This window comes from Nesoenas mayeri (assembly GCF_963082525.1).
Source record: "Nesoenas mayeri genome assembly, chromosome: 2".
In the NCBI taxonomy this organism is placed as follows: domain Eukaryota; kingdom Metazoa; phylum Chordata; class Aves; order Columbiformes; family Columbidae; genus Nesoenas; species Nesoenas mayeri.
In genome coordinates this window covers 8,546,646-8,561,900 of record NC_137543.1, presented here as the reverse complement: position 1 = coordinate 8,561,900, position 15,255 = coordinate 8,546,646, and the positions used below count along the sequence as shown (strand labels likewise).

Here is a 15,255-nt window from a genome sequence, read left to right as displayed (position 1 = left end):
CGCGGAGCCGCTCGCCCGTTCAGTCAGCGCAAGCACCGCGCGGCGGGTGGGTGTGTGGTGCGTTGCGGCCGCCTGGCGTGCTCCCGTTTTTGTTACGCGCGCGTGTCGGGTGGGCCCGTCCCGTCAGGGGCAGCGGCTCCTTCCCTCTCTTCCCGCCCCGTGTACCTCCGCAGAGGGATTTCTCCGCGTCCCTTGTCCGCTGGGCGGGGGCGTCCCCCCCGGGGCTCGCTCCCCTTCCCTCCCCGCTCCCGGCCGAGGGTTCGCGGCGCTTCCCTCTGGATGCGTCCCCGCAGCCTCGGGCGGGAGGCGGCCAGAGGGAAGCGCTGCCTCCGAGGATTTACCGCCGTCTGGGACTCGAACCCGCAACACCGCCTCCCCCTTCCCCACGGGGGCACCCGGCGCCCCGTTTCCGCTGCTGCTCGGGGCCGTCACCATGGACGAGAAGTACCTGCCCGAGCTGATGGCGGAGAAGGACTCGCTGGACCCGTCCTTCACCCACGCCCTGCGGCTGGTCAACCAAGGTGAGCCCGGCGGGGGCGGAGCGGTGCCGCCTCGTCCCGCCGCGGGGACGAGCGGCGGTGCCGAGCCGGACGGTGGGAGATGCTCAGTCAGGGGGTTTGTTCTTCGCTTTGCACCGCTCGGTAGTTTGTTTTTTTCTGCTTTGTATTCAGGCTGGCGATGTTTACCGCCTCCTTCCCCTTGCTGGGCTGCGGGCAGGAGTCGGGGGTTCTGCCCGGAGCGCAGCGGGAGCAGCGCGGCCGCTGCCCGGGGGAGGCTCCGCCAACGGCCCCGGGGCTGCCCGGGCTGCTCCTCGGCGGGCGGAGCATCTCCCCGAACAGCAGCGAACGCTGGGCTGCCTGCCCCGATTTCTACTCTTTCATAGGTGTTTTTTTAATAATAGCGAAAATACGGTCGCTCACCTAGTTATATATTATTCTGAGTTGAATTGTTGTGTGGAATAGCTTGGGTCTCCTGTGCTCCACTTGGGCTCCAAGTCGATTAAACCCCCCAAAGGTTTTCCTTTTTTCATCCTGCTAATGGGTTTCTGAACAATGAACAGCTTATTGTTTATATACGTGTGAGCTTTTTTGAAAAGGAGCCCACAACCTGTGTCTTTTCCTAGGGACTTTTGGCTTTCTGACTCTAATATTAAAGAACCAACAGTGTGTTTTGGTGAACCTTTTAAAAACACAAGCATGTTTTCTTTTGCAGTTATATAACTCCAGACGATAAGCGATTCCTACCCCTTCTGCATCTGACATATCAGATATGCTTAAAAGTGCTGGGTCTTTGTTTCAATGATACTGTATTGAATAAACAGTAATTACGTGTCATTTACAATATGACTTACTGCAAATTTGGGAATACTGTACAATTGGCACGTGACTTTCAAGTGCTGCTCTAGAGAGACAAACACTTGATACAGTGCTTGGGATGGCCAAGTAGAATAAGTCACCAGCTAATATAACTTAATGACAGCTGAAATGATTTTGGCTGTGCAAGTGTACTGTAATTTCTATTACAGGAATAGGTCTAAGTCAATGTGGCTTCTTTTAAATGCCTCGTTGTAGTTTTTGAGGTGTAATGGACTTCAAATGCTCACCACTAAATCAGAAGGAGAAATAACTATTGTATTGAAATATTCTAGAGCTAGGGGCAGCTGTAACAGTGTCAGCTGTGGAGAGCATGTGCCATGTGACTTGTAGAGAAAGTCCTTGGTTGATATTTTGCATTTTTTTTGTAGTTTTGTAAAAAAATGTTGATAGTGAGGAAAAGGAGAATTATGTTAATACATATATTGTTTGTGGTAAATAAACCTGTTAAAGTTTAGCTTGATGGCTGAGAATTTAAGGCTGCAAATTAGTGAAGTTCCTCTCAGAGAAGGAAGAATCTTTTTTGCAAATATAAGTTATCATAGAAAGTTGCAGAAGTATGTGACTTGGTATTTTACAACCAGGGTTTATAGAGGTAGAAATGACTGTATGGCTGTTTTCAAAATTGTGACGTTTTGGGACTATGATAGCTTGAGTTTCTCATTGAAATGAGAAACCAGAGAACAGACTAACTTCTGCCTACTTGTATGTAATGCTTGGTATTTGCATGCGTACTTTCAGCTCAAAAAATAAATTACACTGTCACTGAAAAAATCAATGCAGTACATGTGGATCCAAAGTATTCTAGTATGTCTCTAGACTTTTATCACTTACTTTGATAATGAAGTCTTGTATTACAGCTGAAATATTGCACATGTTAGATGGTTAAAAAAAAAAGGTTAAACAGGGTGACTCTCAACTGGCTAACTGTAGTTTAAATGCAAATTTGTATAAATTTATAAATCTCTGAAAAATAGATATTTTGGGCAGTTATAGAGTCACTAAATAACCAGATCAGGTGAAGTGGCTGTATAATACAAGTGGGAAGTGTAAGAGGGTGTTTCAGAAACCCATCCTGTTTTGACGCTGACTTTCAGTGACTAGTTCTTTCTTAATTGTAACAATTCTGTGCAGTTAGATGAAGACAAATATTAGTGGAAATGTATATGTAATAATTCTGGCTTGTACTTCATATGTTCAATCCACTGAGTCCTTTCTGTGATAGTTCAGTGAACAGGTAAATGAAATTTGTCCAAATTGTTTAAACTGGGTTGGCTTAACTTTTCAATTTAAAACAAAGTATGTGTCTCAGTTTGGCTTCTTCCAGGTATGTGTGAGAATAACTTAGAGAAGGTTTAAAGTGCTTAAAATGACCAGCTCAATTATGTAATGGCATTTTGATGTCTTAATAGTGTGACGTTTACTTGAACAGAAATACTGTAGATCAACCAACTTTCTTTAGAAGCACAAGACTGATTTGTAAGAATTGTATGGTTGATTTAGTAAATTCTTCCAAGATGCTGAAGGAATTGAAGTGTCTGTACTGCTTAGACAGAACAGCCAAATCTCTAACAAATATCTAACCATGTTGAAATTTGCTTTATAGGGAAAAGTCTTGTGTCTAGACTTTCAAAATCTGTTAATTATAGTTCTAAAATGGAAGTGGACACATTTGCATATTATGCTTATAATTACAAATTGGGTACACACAAATTACATAATTTTAAATGATACAGGGAAAAAGTGGAGCTTGACATGCTTTTTGGGTTCCAGGGTAGCCTTTCAGCTGAAAAAGAACAATCTGGAGAGAATTAAGATGCTGCCAGAACACTTTCCTGGGTGCTATTAATCTGTATTTCAGAATTAGGAGATGACAACATCTCCTCTTGCCCTAATAAAACCTTATTTTAAGCATTTTGAAATGAAAGATCACGGTCCTTCATTGTTCCTGCATAGTACACGGAAGTGCTGATTTTTCTTGTTGAAAACTCTGCTCAAGTAGTTGATGGCTTTTCTCTTTGGGACACAAAGACTTATTGCTTGAATTTTGCTTTAATCAGTCATTGAAACATTCAGCTACTGCTTAAATGTTAGAACAGTAGGAATCTTATGCAGCGGACTAGACTATATCCTAATTAAGATGATTTACTTGTGTACTTGAGCACTAAGCCTTCCTGAAATAGGGATATTTTTATTTGTAAACCTTTAAACATGTTACAGATTTAAAGTAGATTTATTTTGCATGTGTAGTAAGGTGACCATGCTACCAGGAGCAATTTGCAGCTCATACCAGACAATGGGAATTGGAACATTATGTCCAATTATTATCTTGTAATAAGTTCTGTAATTGAAGAACTGTGGGGAAGATGTTCTGTGAAGAAGTAAGAGTTGAGTACATATCTATTTGTATTGTTCCTGTTTACAACTCCCAGGTGCTCATCTTTATACAAAATCAGAAAAATATTTCATCCAAAAGATATTATGTGAAAGTGATGGTTGTTCTGAAATCAGGGTAGCTCTTTGTGTTTATTGTTGCAAGGAACTGAGCAGCTTTACTTTTCAGCCTTTGAGAGCTTTATTTTGAAGGCTGACTTTGCCCTTGGGGTTGTATGTAAATACTGATAAATGTGCATGTTGATCATTATAACTTCACAAGTGATGCTGGAAAAAAAAACCACAAAACAAACAACTGGAAGATCTGTAAGAGAAGAGTTACTTTATTTTTATCTTTTACATGTCTGTGTAGTATTGATTTATGACATATTTTGGAAATGTTAGGTCAAGTATGTGAAATTGCAGATGGAAGAAGCTAACTGTAAATAAAACATGTTGATACTAGACATGTTTTGGAACAGGGGAGACATTAAAATGGATGCCTGGCACTTGTTTTATTTGTGTAATGGTAAATGTGTAGGTGGAGAGGATCCTGTAACCCAAATTAGGGCAGCTGCAATGGTTATGAGTCCTGGTGCACTGCTGGAGGGAGCTTGTACTTCTCTGTGGGCTTTACCTCTGGAATTCTTCCTTACCAGCCCATTTGAGTGACTTTGAGTTAATATTTTAAATTGGTGAGGCTTCCTTTAAATTGTCAGCAAGAGGATGTAGAGGAATAACAACCCTTCCTATCAGTAGATGGCTGTATGTACCAGCTGTATATGGAATTGCTGAGCCACATGACTAGTAGTGATCAGGAGAGGCAGCTGCTTGTGTGAGATTTTGTGGAGTTCCGTAATCAAACAGATCAGTATCTCCCTAAATATCAGGGAGACTGGAGGATGAGGAAAAGTGCACTGACTTTCTGCATTGGGAAGGGCATTAACTGATTTCTTTAGCAGGTAAATGATAGCTTTGTAAGAATACTTGAAGTAGGAACTTGGCAATTAAGGTTCCATAGATGTCTCTGATTTTTGAATAAATCTGTCTTGGTATGCAAGGGCATCTGGATGCCTAGCAAATATTTTCTTTAATTTTCACAAATAGAAGTGTATTTCACATTTCTGAAAGATGTACTTTCAGTCAAGTCTGTAGTGAAGTGACATATCTTGTAATATAAATTGGTTTGCTACTGAATCATCCACTTTCCTCTGAGAACAGATGTTTCATGGCATGGAACAGACGTGTGGTGCTGCTCCTCGTTCCTGATCCGTAATGATGTTAAACGTATATCATTGCTGTGTAACCTCAAACTCTCCTTCATTTCTCATTGTATTCTCAACCCTATGAGCAACACTTGTTTCAACTGTCTTGTTCTTAGATGCTGGCAAAACACTTTATAAAGTTCATAGGTGTTTTGTAAAGCAAATAGAGCTGAAGGAAGCTGGTTGGGTTTTAAGATTACTTGGAGCATCCTATTAATTTGAATAAAATAGTATGTTTTGTAATATGCCCTGGAGACCAAGTTTGTTTGTTTTCAGACTGCAGGATACTTTAAGTCAGAGGTGCCAAACTCATTTTCACTGAGGACCACATCAGCCTTGCAGTTGCCTTCAAAGGGCCAAATGTAATTTTAGGACTGTACAGATGTAACTAATCCTACATTTATACATCCTAAAATTGCATTTGGCCCTTTGAAGGCAACCATGAGGCTGATGTGGCCCCCGGTGAAAACGAGTTTGATAACCTTGCTTTAAGGTTTGATAACCTTGCTGAAGGCTAACCAGAAAGAAGAAACCCTTCTAGTAATCAGACTTCAACAGGCTGTGAAAATGTGCAGGTGGAATTGGTTATTTGACAGGCTCAGTGGGATGAGAAATTCAAGTGACAGTAATAGGAATGGATATGGTGTGATGGTAGCACCATAAAACCAGGGAAGAAGCCTGGCTTTGGTTTTATTTCTATTAAAGCAGCAGGAAAAGTAATAAGATTTGGAGTGGAGAAGAGATATTTTGGAGATTGTCCCTCCTGTCTCAGCTTTTTGTTCAGTAACACTTCAGAATTTCACATTTTTGTAATGGTTGCCTCTTTGCTTTTACTGCAGTGAAACTGTATTGTGAAAATCACAGGACTTATTCACAATTAGATTCCAGTCTTGGTGTCTGAGAAGGCTGGGGAAGTGATTTATCAGGTATTCCAGTCATGTTAAGAGGGCTGCTGTGAAATGTGGCTGCAGATAATCATACACACTTCACCCTGGGCACATTGGGCCTGGACTGTGACTCCGGCCCTGGGTGATCACGCTTAGTCTGAGCCTGACTTCTAATTCACTTGCACACTCACTTTGGCAGTCAATGAGAGAGATCGAATTTAAAGGTTTCAAATTTAAACTGACATGATTTGTCACTTCCAATCCTTTTCGACACCAGCCATGCAAATTAAAACTGTAACCTTCTGAGCGCTTATTTACTGGAGAAATCAGAAGGAAGGTCACAATGCTGAGTGGCTGCTCTTCTGGCCTGTGGCTTGTTTGATGTACAGATTGTAAATAGATGCAAGTTATGTGAACTTTCTGCCCTCTGAGTTTCCCCTCACACCCCAACTTCAAGTACAATTAAGAAACAGAAGAGTTTAGGATGTGCTTTGATTTGAAAGTAGTGGGTATCAAAGTTCAGAATTCAGTGGCCTCTGTGAAGTATTCAGTGTGGTGCTGCATGACTTTTTAATTAGTATTTAGCAGTTTCAGTAAAAAGCGTGTTTAAATGGATTAGCTGGTAACTGACACACCTAATAGTTTATGGTGAATTAACTGCCTCTTCTTAGCTGAGCTCTGCAGGAATCTTGCAAGCTTGATGTTTACATTATTAATACTGTTTTTCAAATAGAATGTTAGAAAGGATGGGATGTTTGTACTGGGCAAGTGTCTTGATGAAGCGGGGTTATCTGACCTGGGAAAGGAAAATCTCACCTGTGCAATGGGAGCTGTGTGGTAGGGGTGACAGTAATTCTGGGAATTACTTTAAGGCCAAATATTGCTAGCTGAGTGTGACTTCCAAGTACAACACTAGCTAGAAAATTAATATCTTTATAGCCTTAAGGTAAAGCCATGAGGACATATGGGCTAGGGAATTTCATTTTCTTGTGGCATTCCAGGTAAAGATGTCCATGTGTCTTAATATTTGAGAAGATCATGGAAAAAAAAGACAAGGCTTTGCAAGCTTGAGGAGGTCTGCGAGCCTTTTGCTGGTCTGATTGGTTTGTAGAAGTGGTTGTTGGCCTGTGGTTTGAGTGTGCTGCTACTTTCATAGACAAATAAAGGTGCTAAGAGATGCTTTAAACAAGTGATCAAGTGTCTGGCCGAAAAAGTGCAAGTGAAAAAATGAAGCGCAGTGCTTTAATAATGGACTATTAACTCTTATATATAAGAACTGGTAGATTTTTTGATTTCTTGACATCTTTGAATCTTTGATTCAATTTGGGATACATTTCTGGGTATATGGTTTTGACTAAATTCTTAGGCTTTTTACTGAACTGTCAGTAACTTAGTATATACAGTTATGTAAGCTGCCTATTCATGGCAAGGGGCAAATTAAAGAGCAACTGGAGAGGTGGGATGAAGAAACATTTTGAGCTGTGGTTTGGAGTGTCTCAACAGCTGAGCAGGGTGCATATTATTCTCCGTGCATTTTTATCCTATCTTAAAATATTCCTTTGCTTGCATTCAGCTTTGTCATATTTATCACTTATTGTTCTTTTGTTTTGTGTTGTCGTTTTTCATTCATTCACCTTATTGTTGAGGTAAAATGAGTCAGTAACTGGAAAGTTAAATGGATTTCCGTCCAATTCTCCATTTCCAGTTTCTGTTTTGCTGGCTGCCTTCCATTTCTTATTTTGATGTGTTTATCAGGCTTTTGGCTTCAGCTAGCAGCTCAACAGGAACAAAGTTGTAAGGCAGCAAACAAATGTCAGTTTAATGCTTGCAGTTGGTAAATCTTTCACTTTTTTGGCCGATATAGGTGTTCTTTTTTAATAGGCCTTTATTTTCTAGGAATAATTTCTTGACAAAATAATAGGAAACCTAAAAGATTAGAAATCATTTCAGTAAACCTATTGTTCTTGCACTTAATCCAAAATAAAATTTGTTTTCCACTGCTGCTGTGCTGAACTTGGTATAATGTAGAGACAGGGAAAATCTGAAGTTGCAAATCCTGTGAGGATTTGCTGATTTTCTTCGACTTTATTAAGCTGTTTGGGTTGTACAAAAGGCATAATCAGTAGGGGAAGATGCCTTTTTTGTAGACAAAATCCAGGACAAAGTGAGAATTGCTGCTGTAGCTCTGATACAGAATGCTGCTGTTTTTACTGAATGCTTGGAGGGTAAATGTATCTGTAGTTTTACTGCCTCTCATCCAGTGACAGTATTCTGGTAAGCAGATGTGTTTGAAAGCAAGAAGTTTTAGATGTTTAGTCAGTTTTTTTGCTGCTTTGGGGATAATAATGATGTTTTTAAAAGGTCTGAAATGAGGACTGCTTTTAATGCAGTTGTTCTTCCTTTCATGTCTCCTTTTCTGTTAACTGATAATGGACAAAAGTTTTGTTACTGGTTGCTTTTGATCTGTGTCCTAATTAACTCGGGTGATGGTGAAGCACCAATCCTGATGTCTCTGCTCAGCAGCCCAGTTTCTGCTCCCCAAGCTCTTTAACCCTCAGACAGATACTGAGGATCTGTATTCTTTTTCACGTTGTTTTTTTCCTCCTACCAAGCAGAAATGGTGTGTTCCCTCCTATGCAGATCTGAGTGATAAAACAATATGGGGTAAACCAGTGAAGTAAAAAAAAAATCACCCTTTTCTCTTTTGCCTACCTTCAAAGTAATGTTAAATGATAGATTTCACTTCTGCAAGACTGTAAATGCTAAAGTCCATTGTATGTTTGGTTCTTCCATGGCTTTTTGTTATGCTTGACTACACCTTGTACCTCTTCCCAAGTTTGAAACAGATTTTTCTATTCTAGACTTGCTGTCACACACTTTGAGTGTTCTGAGTTCATGGAGGTTCAGAAACCTGGAATAGTTTTCCACTTTACTAATTATCTGACTGTTTTGTGACCACTTCCAGCCTGCTTTTTTGTTTTATTTTTTTTGGATTAAGAAGTCCTAAATTCAAGGAGGAGGAGTATATCACAGCTGAGTTTTGCTTCACCTACAGGGCTTCCCTGAAGCTTTTGTGTGTGGAGTAGCTTCTCCAAGTGTAGCAGTTTCTTACTAATGATTTGACTCAGTTTCTCAATTTAAACCCATGTGTGCGTGAAGCTGATCTGCTTCACAGCAGATTGCAGTAACACCTTTAGATCCAATTGATACTTAGTGCTTTTTTGGAGATCCTAATGATGTCCTAGACTGAGCCTGCAAGGTGAAAAGTGGCACCTTGGTACTGGATCTTAAGACTGGAAAGAACTCCTGTGGTCTGATTTGTCTTGCATAACACAAATTGGTCTTAAAGATTCTTTTCACTTATCATATACCCTTGACCTTTTCATTACACCGTGCATCCATGGTCTGGAAAAATGATTAGGCTTTTATTGGCCTACCGTATAAAAGGATACAACAGAAGATTTATCATGGTTTTTAAAGCTTACTGTATCTATTCTTCGGATATTTTTTCTGCAGACATTTGAATTCTTCACAGAAGCCTGTTAATACCATGTGAAACAAGTGTTTGACATGGCATAATATAAAATGCTTGTGAGGCAATTAATGACCTTCTAAGATTTCTTCCAGCCTTCTTTCTGTGGATCTTTAGTATCTTGGGCAATTATGAAGTATTATTATGAGCATCCTTTGGAAAGAACAGAATGAGTTTTCCTATAGGATACCCATGGAGTGTCTTAAACATACTGATGCTGAAATTTTGAAGGTATAACTTACCCAGGGAGATTTTTGGATCCTACCGCTCTGTCAGGAAACTCCGTTGTATTAGAGAAATCATCATCAAGCTTTTAATTTTGTGTGGAGCTTTTGCTGAAGGGCTTGGTAGACCACTTTTTGGAGTTATTTGAAGTACTGCCTGTGTTTTCAGCTGGGGCTCATGGTGCTGTAGCTGCAGAGCTGCTGTGGTGTCCCAGGGAGAGCTGGTGCTCAGTCCATCTGGCCATACTGGGGCTGCTGGAAGGGGGGATCACCCCAAAAAGGAAAGCTAGGAGCCACACTCGAATGCTGGGTACCATTGCTGTTGGCTTGTCACAATAACTCTTGCAGCCAGACATGTTCTGTCTGCTTCTTAAAACTCAGGTCCTTCCTGAGCGCCAATATTCCATTGACTGAGACTTCAGTGCTTAGAGAATCACTTTATCAGTATTACTTTTCACGTAGCTTCACTATATGAATATAAAAAGTCGATGCTCAAGGTGTTAAGGCTTTAATTGGTAACTGGCCTGTTTGAAATCAGTGTTAGTTGTGTTTTTCTGCTTGGCCATCTCATCGGTATTTGTCTTTACTGCTCAGACCTTGATCGCAAGCTTGGTCTCATATACAGACTGAACGCAATGGCTGTGATAGAACTGCCTTATCTTTGGACACAGGGTTTCCAAATACAATGGAGATGTGGGTGGGAGCTGGAATAGCTTTGCCCTGTTCTCTTGATGTGTGCTTTAACTAGTAAGACTGCTGTCCATCAGTTCAATTTGATAAGTGTCAAATGTGGTTTTAAAAGAAACACTTTGTCAGACTTTTAAACTTCTTAGGATATGAAGTTATTATCAGCTGATTAAATGGAGAGTGCAAGAAAACTGCCATAATATCATTTATAAATAATTTGTTAATAGATGCACTTAGTGTTCCAAACAAGGACTGTTATTTCAGGCTATTTGTAAGTTCTTTAAGTAATATTTCACATAGTTCAATCTAAGGTTAATTAAAAATGCTGACGTATGTTTTATCACATAAGTGGCAAGTAGCTAGCTGCAAAATGAGGACTATTAAGAACTCTAGACAAAATATCCTTTCCAAATTAATGCCCTTGATAGAAGAAAATTGATGTGATTTGCTTTCTTAACCAGTAGATCATAATTTCTTTAGACTTCAGTGGTATGCTGTGCATTATGCTAACATAATGTGTTCTCTGCTTCAGAGTAGCTTGTAGTCTCAGGGCACTGATCTCTTTTGTCAAGGTGGTCAAGCCAGTGACCAGAGCCTTCAATGCCTGGTTGTCAGGGCTAGAAGGCTATGTGTTATCATGGTTTGCATGAAGATGATGCTGAGAGGTGAGATGCTCTAGGTGCTAAATGAAGTACTCAGCTTGCTGGGCAACCTTCTCCTTGTTTTCTTTTTTTTTTTTGCTGGGGAAAACAGTGAAATGGATAGAAAAAAAATCAGTTTTTTTCCCCACTTGGATGACATAGGATGTAAAACTATAGGTTTCATTCTGCACAGTCTTTTCAAGATCCTTTGTTTAACTTGATGCTATTGTATTGGAGTAATACCTGTCTGAAGTATCCACATGTAGTTTGCAGTGAGTAAATTTTTCAGGGTAACTACTCATTGTTTGTAAAACTGCACATGGTGCTAATGGTGTATGTATGTCTTGTCAGCATTGGTACGAGGTATTTTTGGGCACCTTGTTTGGAATGTTTTTGTGCTGTTATCAAAGCAGAGGTTTGAAGCTTTTCTGCAGAGTCATCTGGAAAGAGCTGGTACAGAGAATTCAGAAAGCAAGCAGAGTCCATTTATTCACATTTGGCACCTTAAAACATGGCTGTGCATATTTGTCAGTAATGGATTTCAAGCTGTGTTGTAATGAAACAAACGTTAGAACATTATTTTTCTCTTCATTTTATTGATGACTACTTAGCTATTTGAGCTGTATCAATTATAGTCAATCAGCTTATGGTAATAACCCCTTTTCCCTCTTCACCTTATGGTACTTCATCCTCAAGACAGCTGTCCTGACATGGGAGAAAATTTTACATGTAACCAATTGAAATACTAATAGAACAGTAAATGCAATTTCAAGCTACGCCACAAAATGAAGAAATAAGAGCAGATGGCCCCTTCAGAAAAATAGATTAAAGAGAATAGACGCTCCTGGACAGCTATGTAGTTAATCCCTTGCTTCTTGTTGAGTGATACTGCCAATAGATACTTGTTATGCAAGGGTAAAATAAAAGCTGTAAGAATTAATGAAAAATGCCTTTTCTCATTCTGTGTTCTTTCTGGTAATTTAGTGTTATGTTCATAATTTGAAGATACAGCTATTGTAAATTGGCATAGTAACCTGCTAAATTAGTTGTGTGTTACTTCAGAAAGGGATATTACAAAAAAGAGCGATCCTGGAAATGTCCAGTGAGGATTAATTGTAGCATTTCTGTTAGTGTGTCACATAGCAAGAAAATGAGTCTTTAAACCCTCATGTAAAATTTGGTAGAGGTATTTGTGCCTGTATGTCTGATGACTTGAGGAGGAGTTTAACTTCTCCCTTCTTAAATGTTCTTTCTGGGTTTATTATTAGTGAATAGTCAGATTGTGTTCAGTGAAGCACCTTTATTTCTTGGGTTTATGCAAAGCAGCACATTCCAGCATTTCAGGTGGTTATTCTACTTGTAACTAGGCAAGTCATTCCTGCACTTGCTCTAAAATCAATGAATGAGGAGCAGGGGAGTGAGATTTGAAATTAATACGCATGTGAAGCCTTTAGGAAGACATATTCATGGGACCATGAGCACCCAGTATGACCGTTTTGGTCTCTTTCTTCCCAAATGCACTTTTATGGTTTGTTTCTCTGATAGCAAGGAGTAATAGAACAATCTGTCGTATTAAGTGCTTATTGCTGTCTCAGCTATCCTTTGTCCTTTGGGCACCAAGACCCTGAATTTCTTAAGCAGCTCATCCCCTTGTCCTCTACCACACCTAGAAGGTAACTTGATGCTATACTCAGAGAAACTGGAGCATCAAACTTTGCTCATATACAAGCAATTTAAACATCACTGAACCAAGTAGTAATGGCGCTTCAGGTTCTTGGCATTTGCGCTGCTTCTTTCTTGGCTGACAGAAGTGATGGAGGACCAGAAATTTGAATATATGATATTATGAAGGCAAGTGGGGGACAGGCTTCTGCATTTTCCCAGTGCTACTCATATCTTAATGTGACTGGTTCAGCTTTGGCTTGTATGTAGATGCAGTTCCCTGGCTGTGAATTGTTCCTCTGTACTTCAAGGTATCAGCTGCTTTGTGCATTTGACACTTTGAGAAGTTGATTATTTTATGTAAAATATATAGAGATGTATCAAAATCTGCTATTTAAACTATTAAATATAGCATTTGCTACCACAAGAAAATTCATAATGGACAGAGTCATCACTGGGGAAAAAGTTGTAGTGTCTAGTGAAAGGTGGGATTTTGAAATTAGCTGGATTAAAACTATTAACATCTATAAAATTCATCACTTAAGGACACAAGAAACGTGGCTTCGGAAACTGCAGTAGAACCAATGCATCACATTTTCCACTTCCACGTAAGCACTTGACTTTGAACTGTCTTTGAAATAAATCTGTAAGACTACAGAATTTACAGTATCTTGGCTGCTGAGTAGTGGCACGGAACATCATGCAGGTATTCTGCTTCTTACAGCTATAACTTAACCATGTCTATTGGAAAGAAATTTGGCCTTGGGTTTTTAAAAATACTTTTTACTGAAGATGCCTTTTTATAAACAGATTTACTAACCTGAAATATGACTTACTCGGAAGAAACTGTTTAGTTCTACCTAAGCTAAACACAAAGACACTTTCTTTGGAAAAATTTTCTTATAGCACATAGAGCCGTACTGTAAATGCTACTAAAACTGTAGTGTATTTTGTTTACAAGTTGTTTCAGTGAAAGGTTACTGACATATCAGTTATTGGAGAGATTTATGCAGGTATAAATTATGAAGGTCTGCTTCATTTTTTCTTAAATCTGGAAAATTGAGTAATGTTCTATTAAGTGAGTGCTAGAAATGCAAGTTAAAGGAAAACTTTATCTGACAGATGCTGTAAGAGTTGGAAGATTACTTTCCTCAGTGAAGGTGCTACATGGATAAGCACATGGTCCTCCAGAGAACAGGCTTATTGCAGACTTGGATCTCACTTTCCTGGAGAAACTGGTCTGTTGGCAGAGATGCTGGTTCCTTCCCTTCTGAGTTGTGGTTGGAAAGAGTCCATGAGCTGGAGTTTCAAGGTTTATCACACTTCTAGGGAAGTCTGATCTCGATCTAAAATTCCATGAAATGATTCAACTGTTTTTATGAGAATGAGTTGAATAGAATAATTTTTGGAAGCAATTGGATGTGGTAGCAATCTGCTTAATGCTGTGTAATATGTATCTTTGTACATGGAAGATATATTTGTGATTCACCTGCTATTGAGCATTTGGAAGAGAGTAATTAATGTTACCCCTCTGCTAGTTAAAAATGAACTTGAATGTGAAGAGTTTTTAACATTTGATTTATATTGACATCAAATTTCCACATGATTTTTTAAGTTGTACTTTCCCATCGGGCAGTTGCTGTACAAGCTGCCTTTGTATGTTTTTCTTGCCAAACTGTTACTGTAGCCAAGGACTGTAATGGATGAAAAATAACAAAGTACTGCCTACAATAATTGTACCAAAAGTAGTGTTTTGCTTCCCTTGTCTGCTGGCAGTGGCATTAATGGCCTTCTGAAGGATTAGAGTAACAGAATGTCAGGGATTTGAAGGGACCTTGAATGATTATCTAGTCCAAACCCCCCACTGGAGCAGGAACACCCAGATGAGGTTACACAGGAAGGTGTCCAGGTGGGTTTTGAATGTCTCCAGAGTAGGAGACTCCACAACCTCCCTGGGCAGCCTGTTCCAGTGTTCTGTTAGCCTCACTGTGAATAAGCTGCTTCTCATATTGAAGTGGAACATCCAGTTTGTACCCATTGCCCCTTGTCCTGTCATTGGTTGTCACTAAGAAGAGCCTGGCTCCATCCTTGTGACACTCAACCTTTACATATTTATCAACATTAATGAGGTCACCCCTCAGTCTCCTCTTCTCCAAGCTAAAGAGCCCCAGCTCCCTCAGCCTTTCCTCACACGGGAGATGCTCCACTCCCTTCATCTTTGTTGCCCTGTGCTGGACTCTCTCCAGCAGTTCCCTGTCCTTCTGGAATGGAGGGGCCACAACTGGACACAATATTCCAGGTGTGGTCTCACCAGGGTGGAGTAGAGGGGCAGGAGAACCTCTGACCTACTGACCACCCCCTTTCTAATACACCCCAGGATGCCATTGGCCTTCCTGGCCACAAGGGCCCAGTGCTGGCTCATGGTCATCCTGTTGTCCACCAGGACCCCCAGGTCCCTTTCACCTACACTGCTCTCTAATAGGTCATTCCCCAATGTATACTGGAACCTGGGGTTGTTCCTGCCCAGATACAAGACTCTACACTTGCCCTTGTTATATTTCATTCAAATCAACTCTCCAGCCTGTCCAGGTCTCTGATGGCAGCACAGCCT

The 15,255-nt window shown here is 40.2% G+C and overlaps 1 protein-coding gene across 1 annotated transcript in view; it reads left to right on the top strand.

Moving 5' to 3' along the window:
• Positions 1-433: 433 nt before the first annotated feature.
• KHDRBS3 (KH RNA binding domain containing, signal transduction associated 3) overlaps positions 434-15,255 on the top strand; it is a gene marked incomplete at both ends in the record, with an annotated part of 90,048 nt that continues 75,226 nt past the window's right edge. Inside the window, one exon of the mRNA XM_080339736.1 lies at positions 434-521. Coding sequence (XP_080195862.1) covers positions 434-521 — 88 coding nt within the window. The remainder of the gene's footprint in view (positions 522-15,255) is intronic.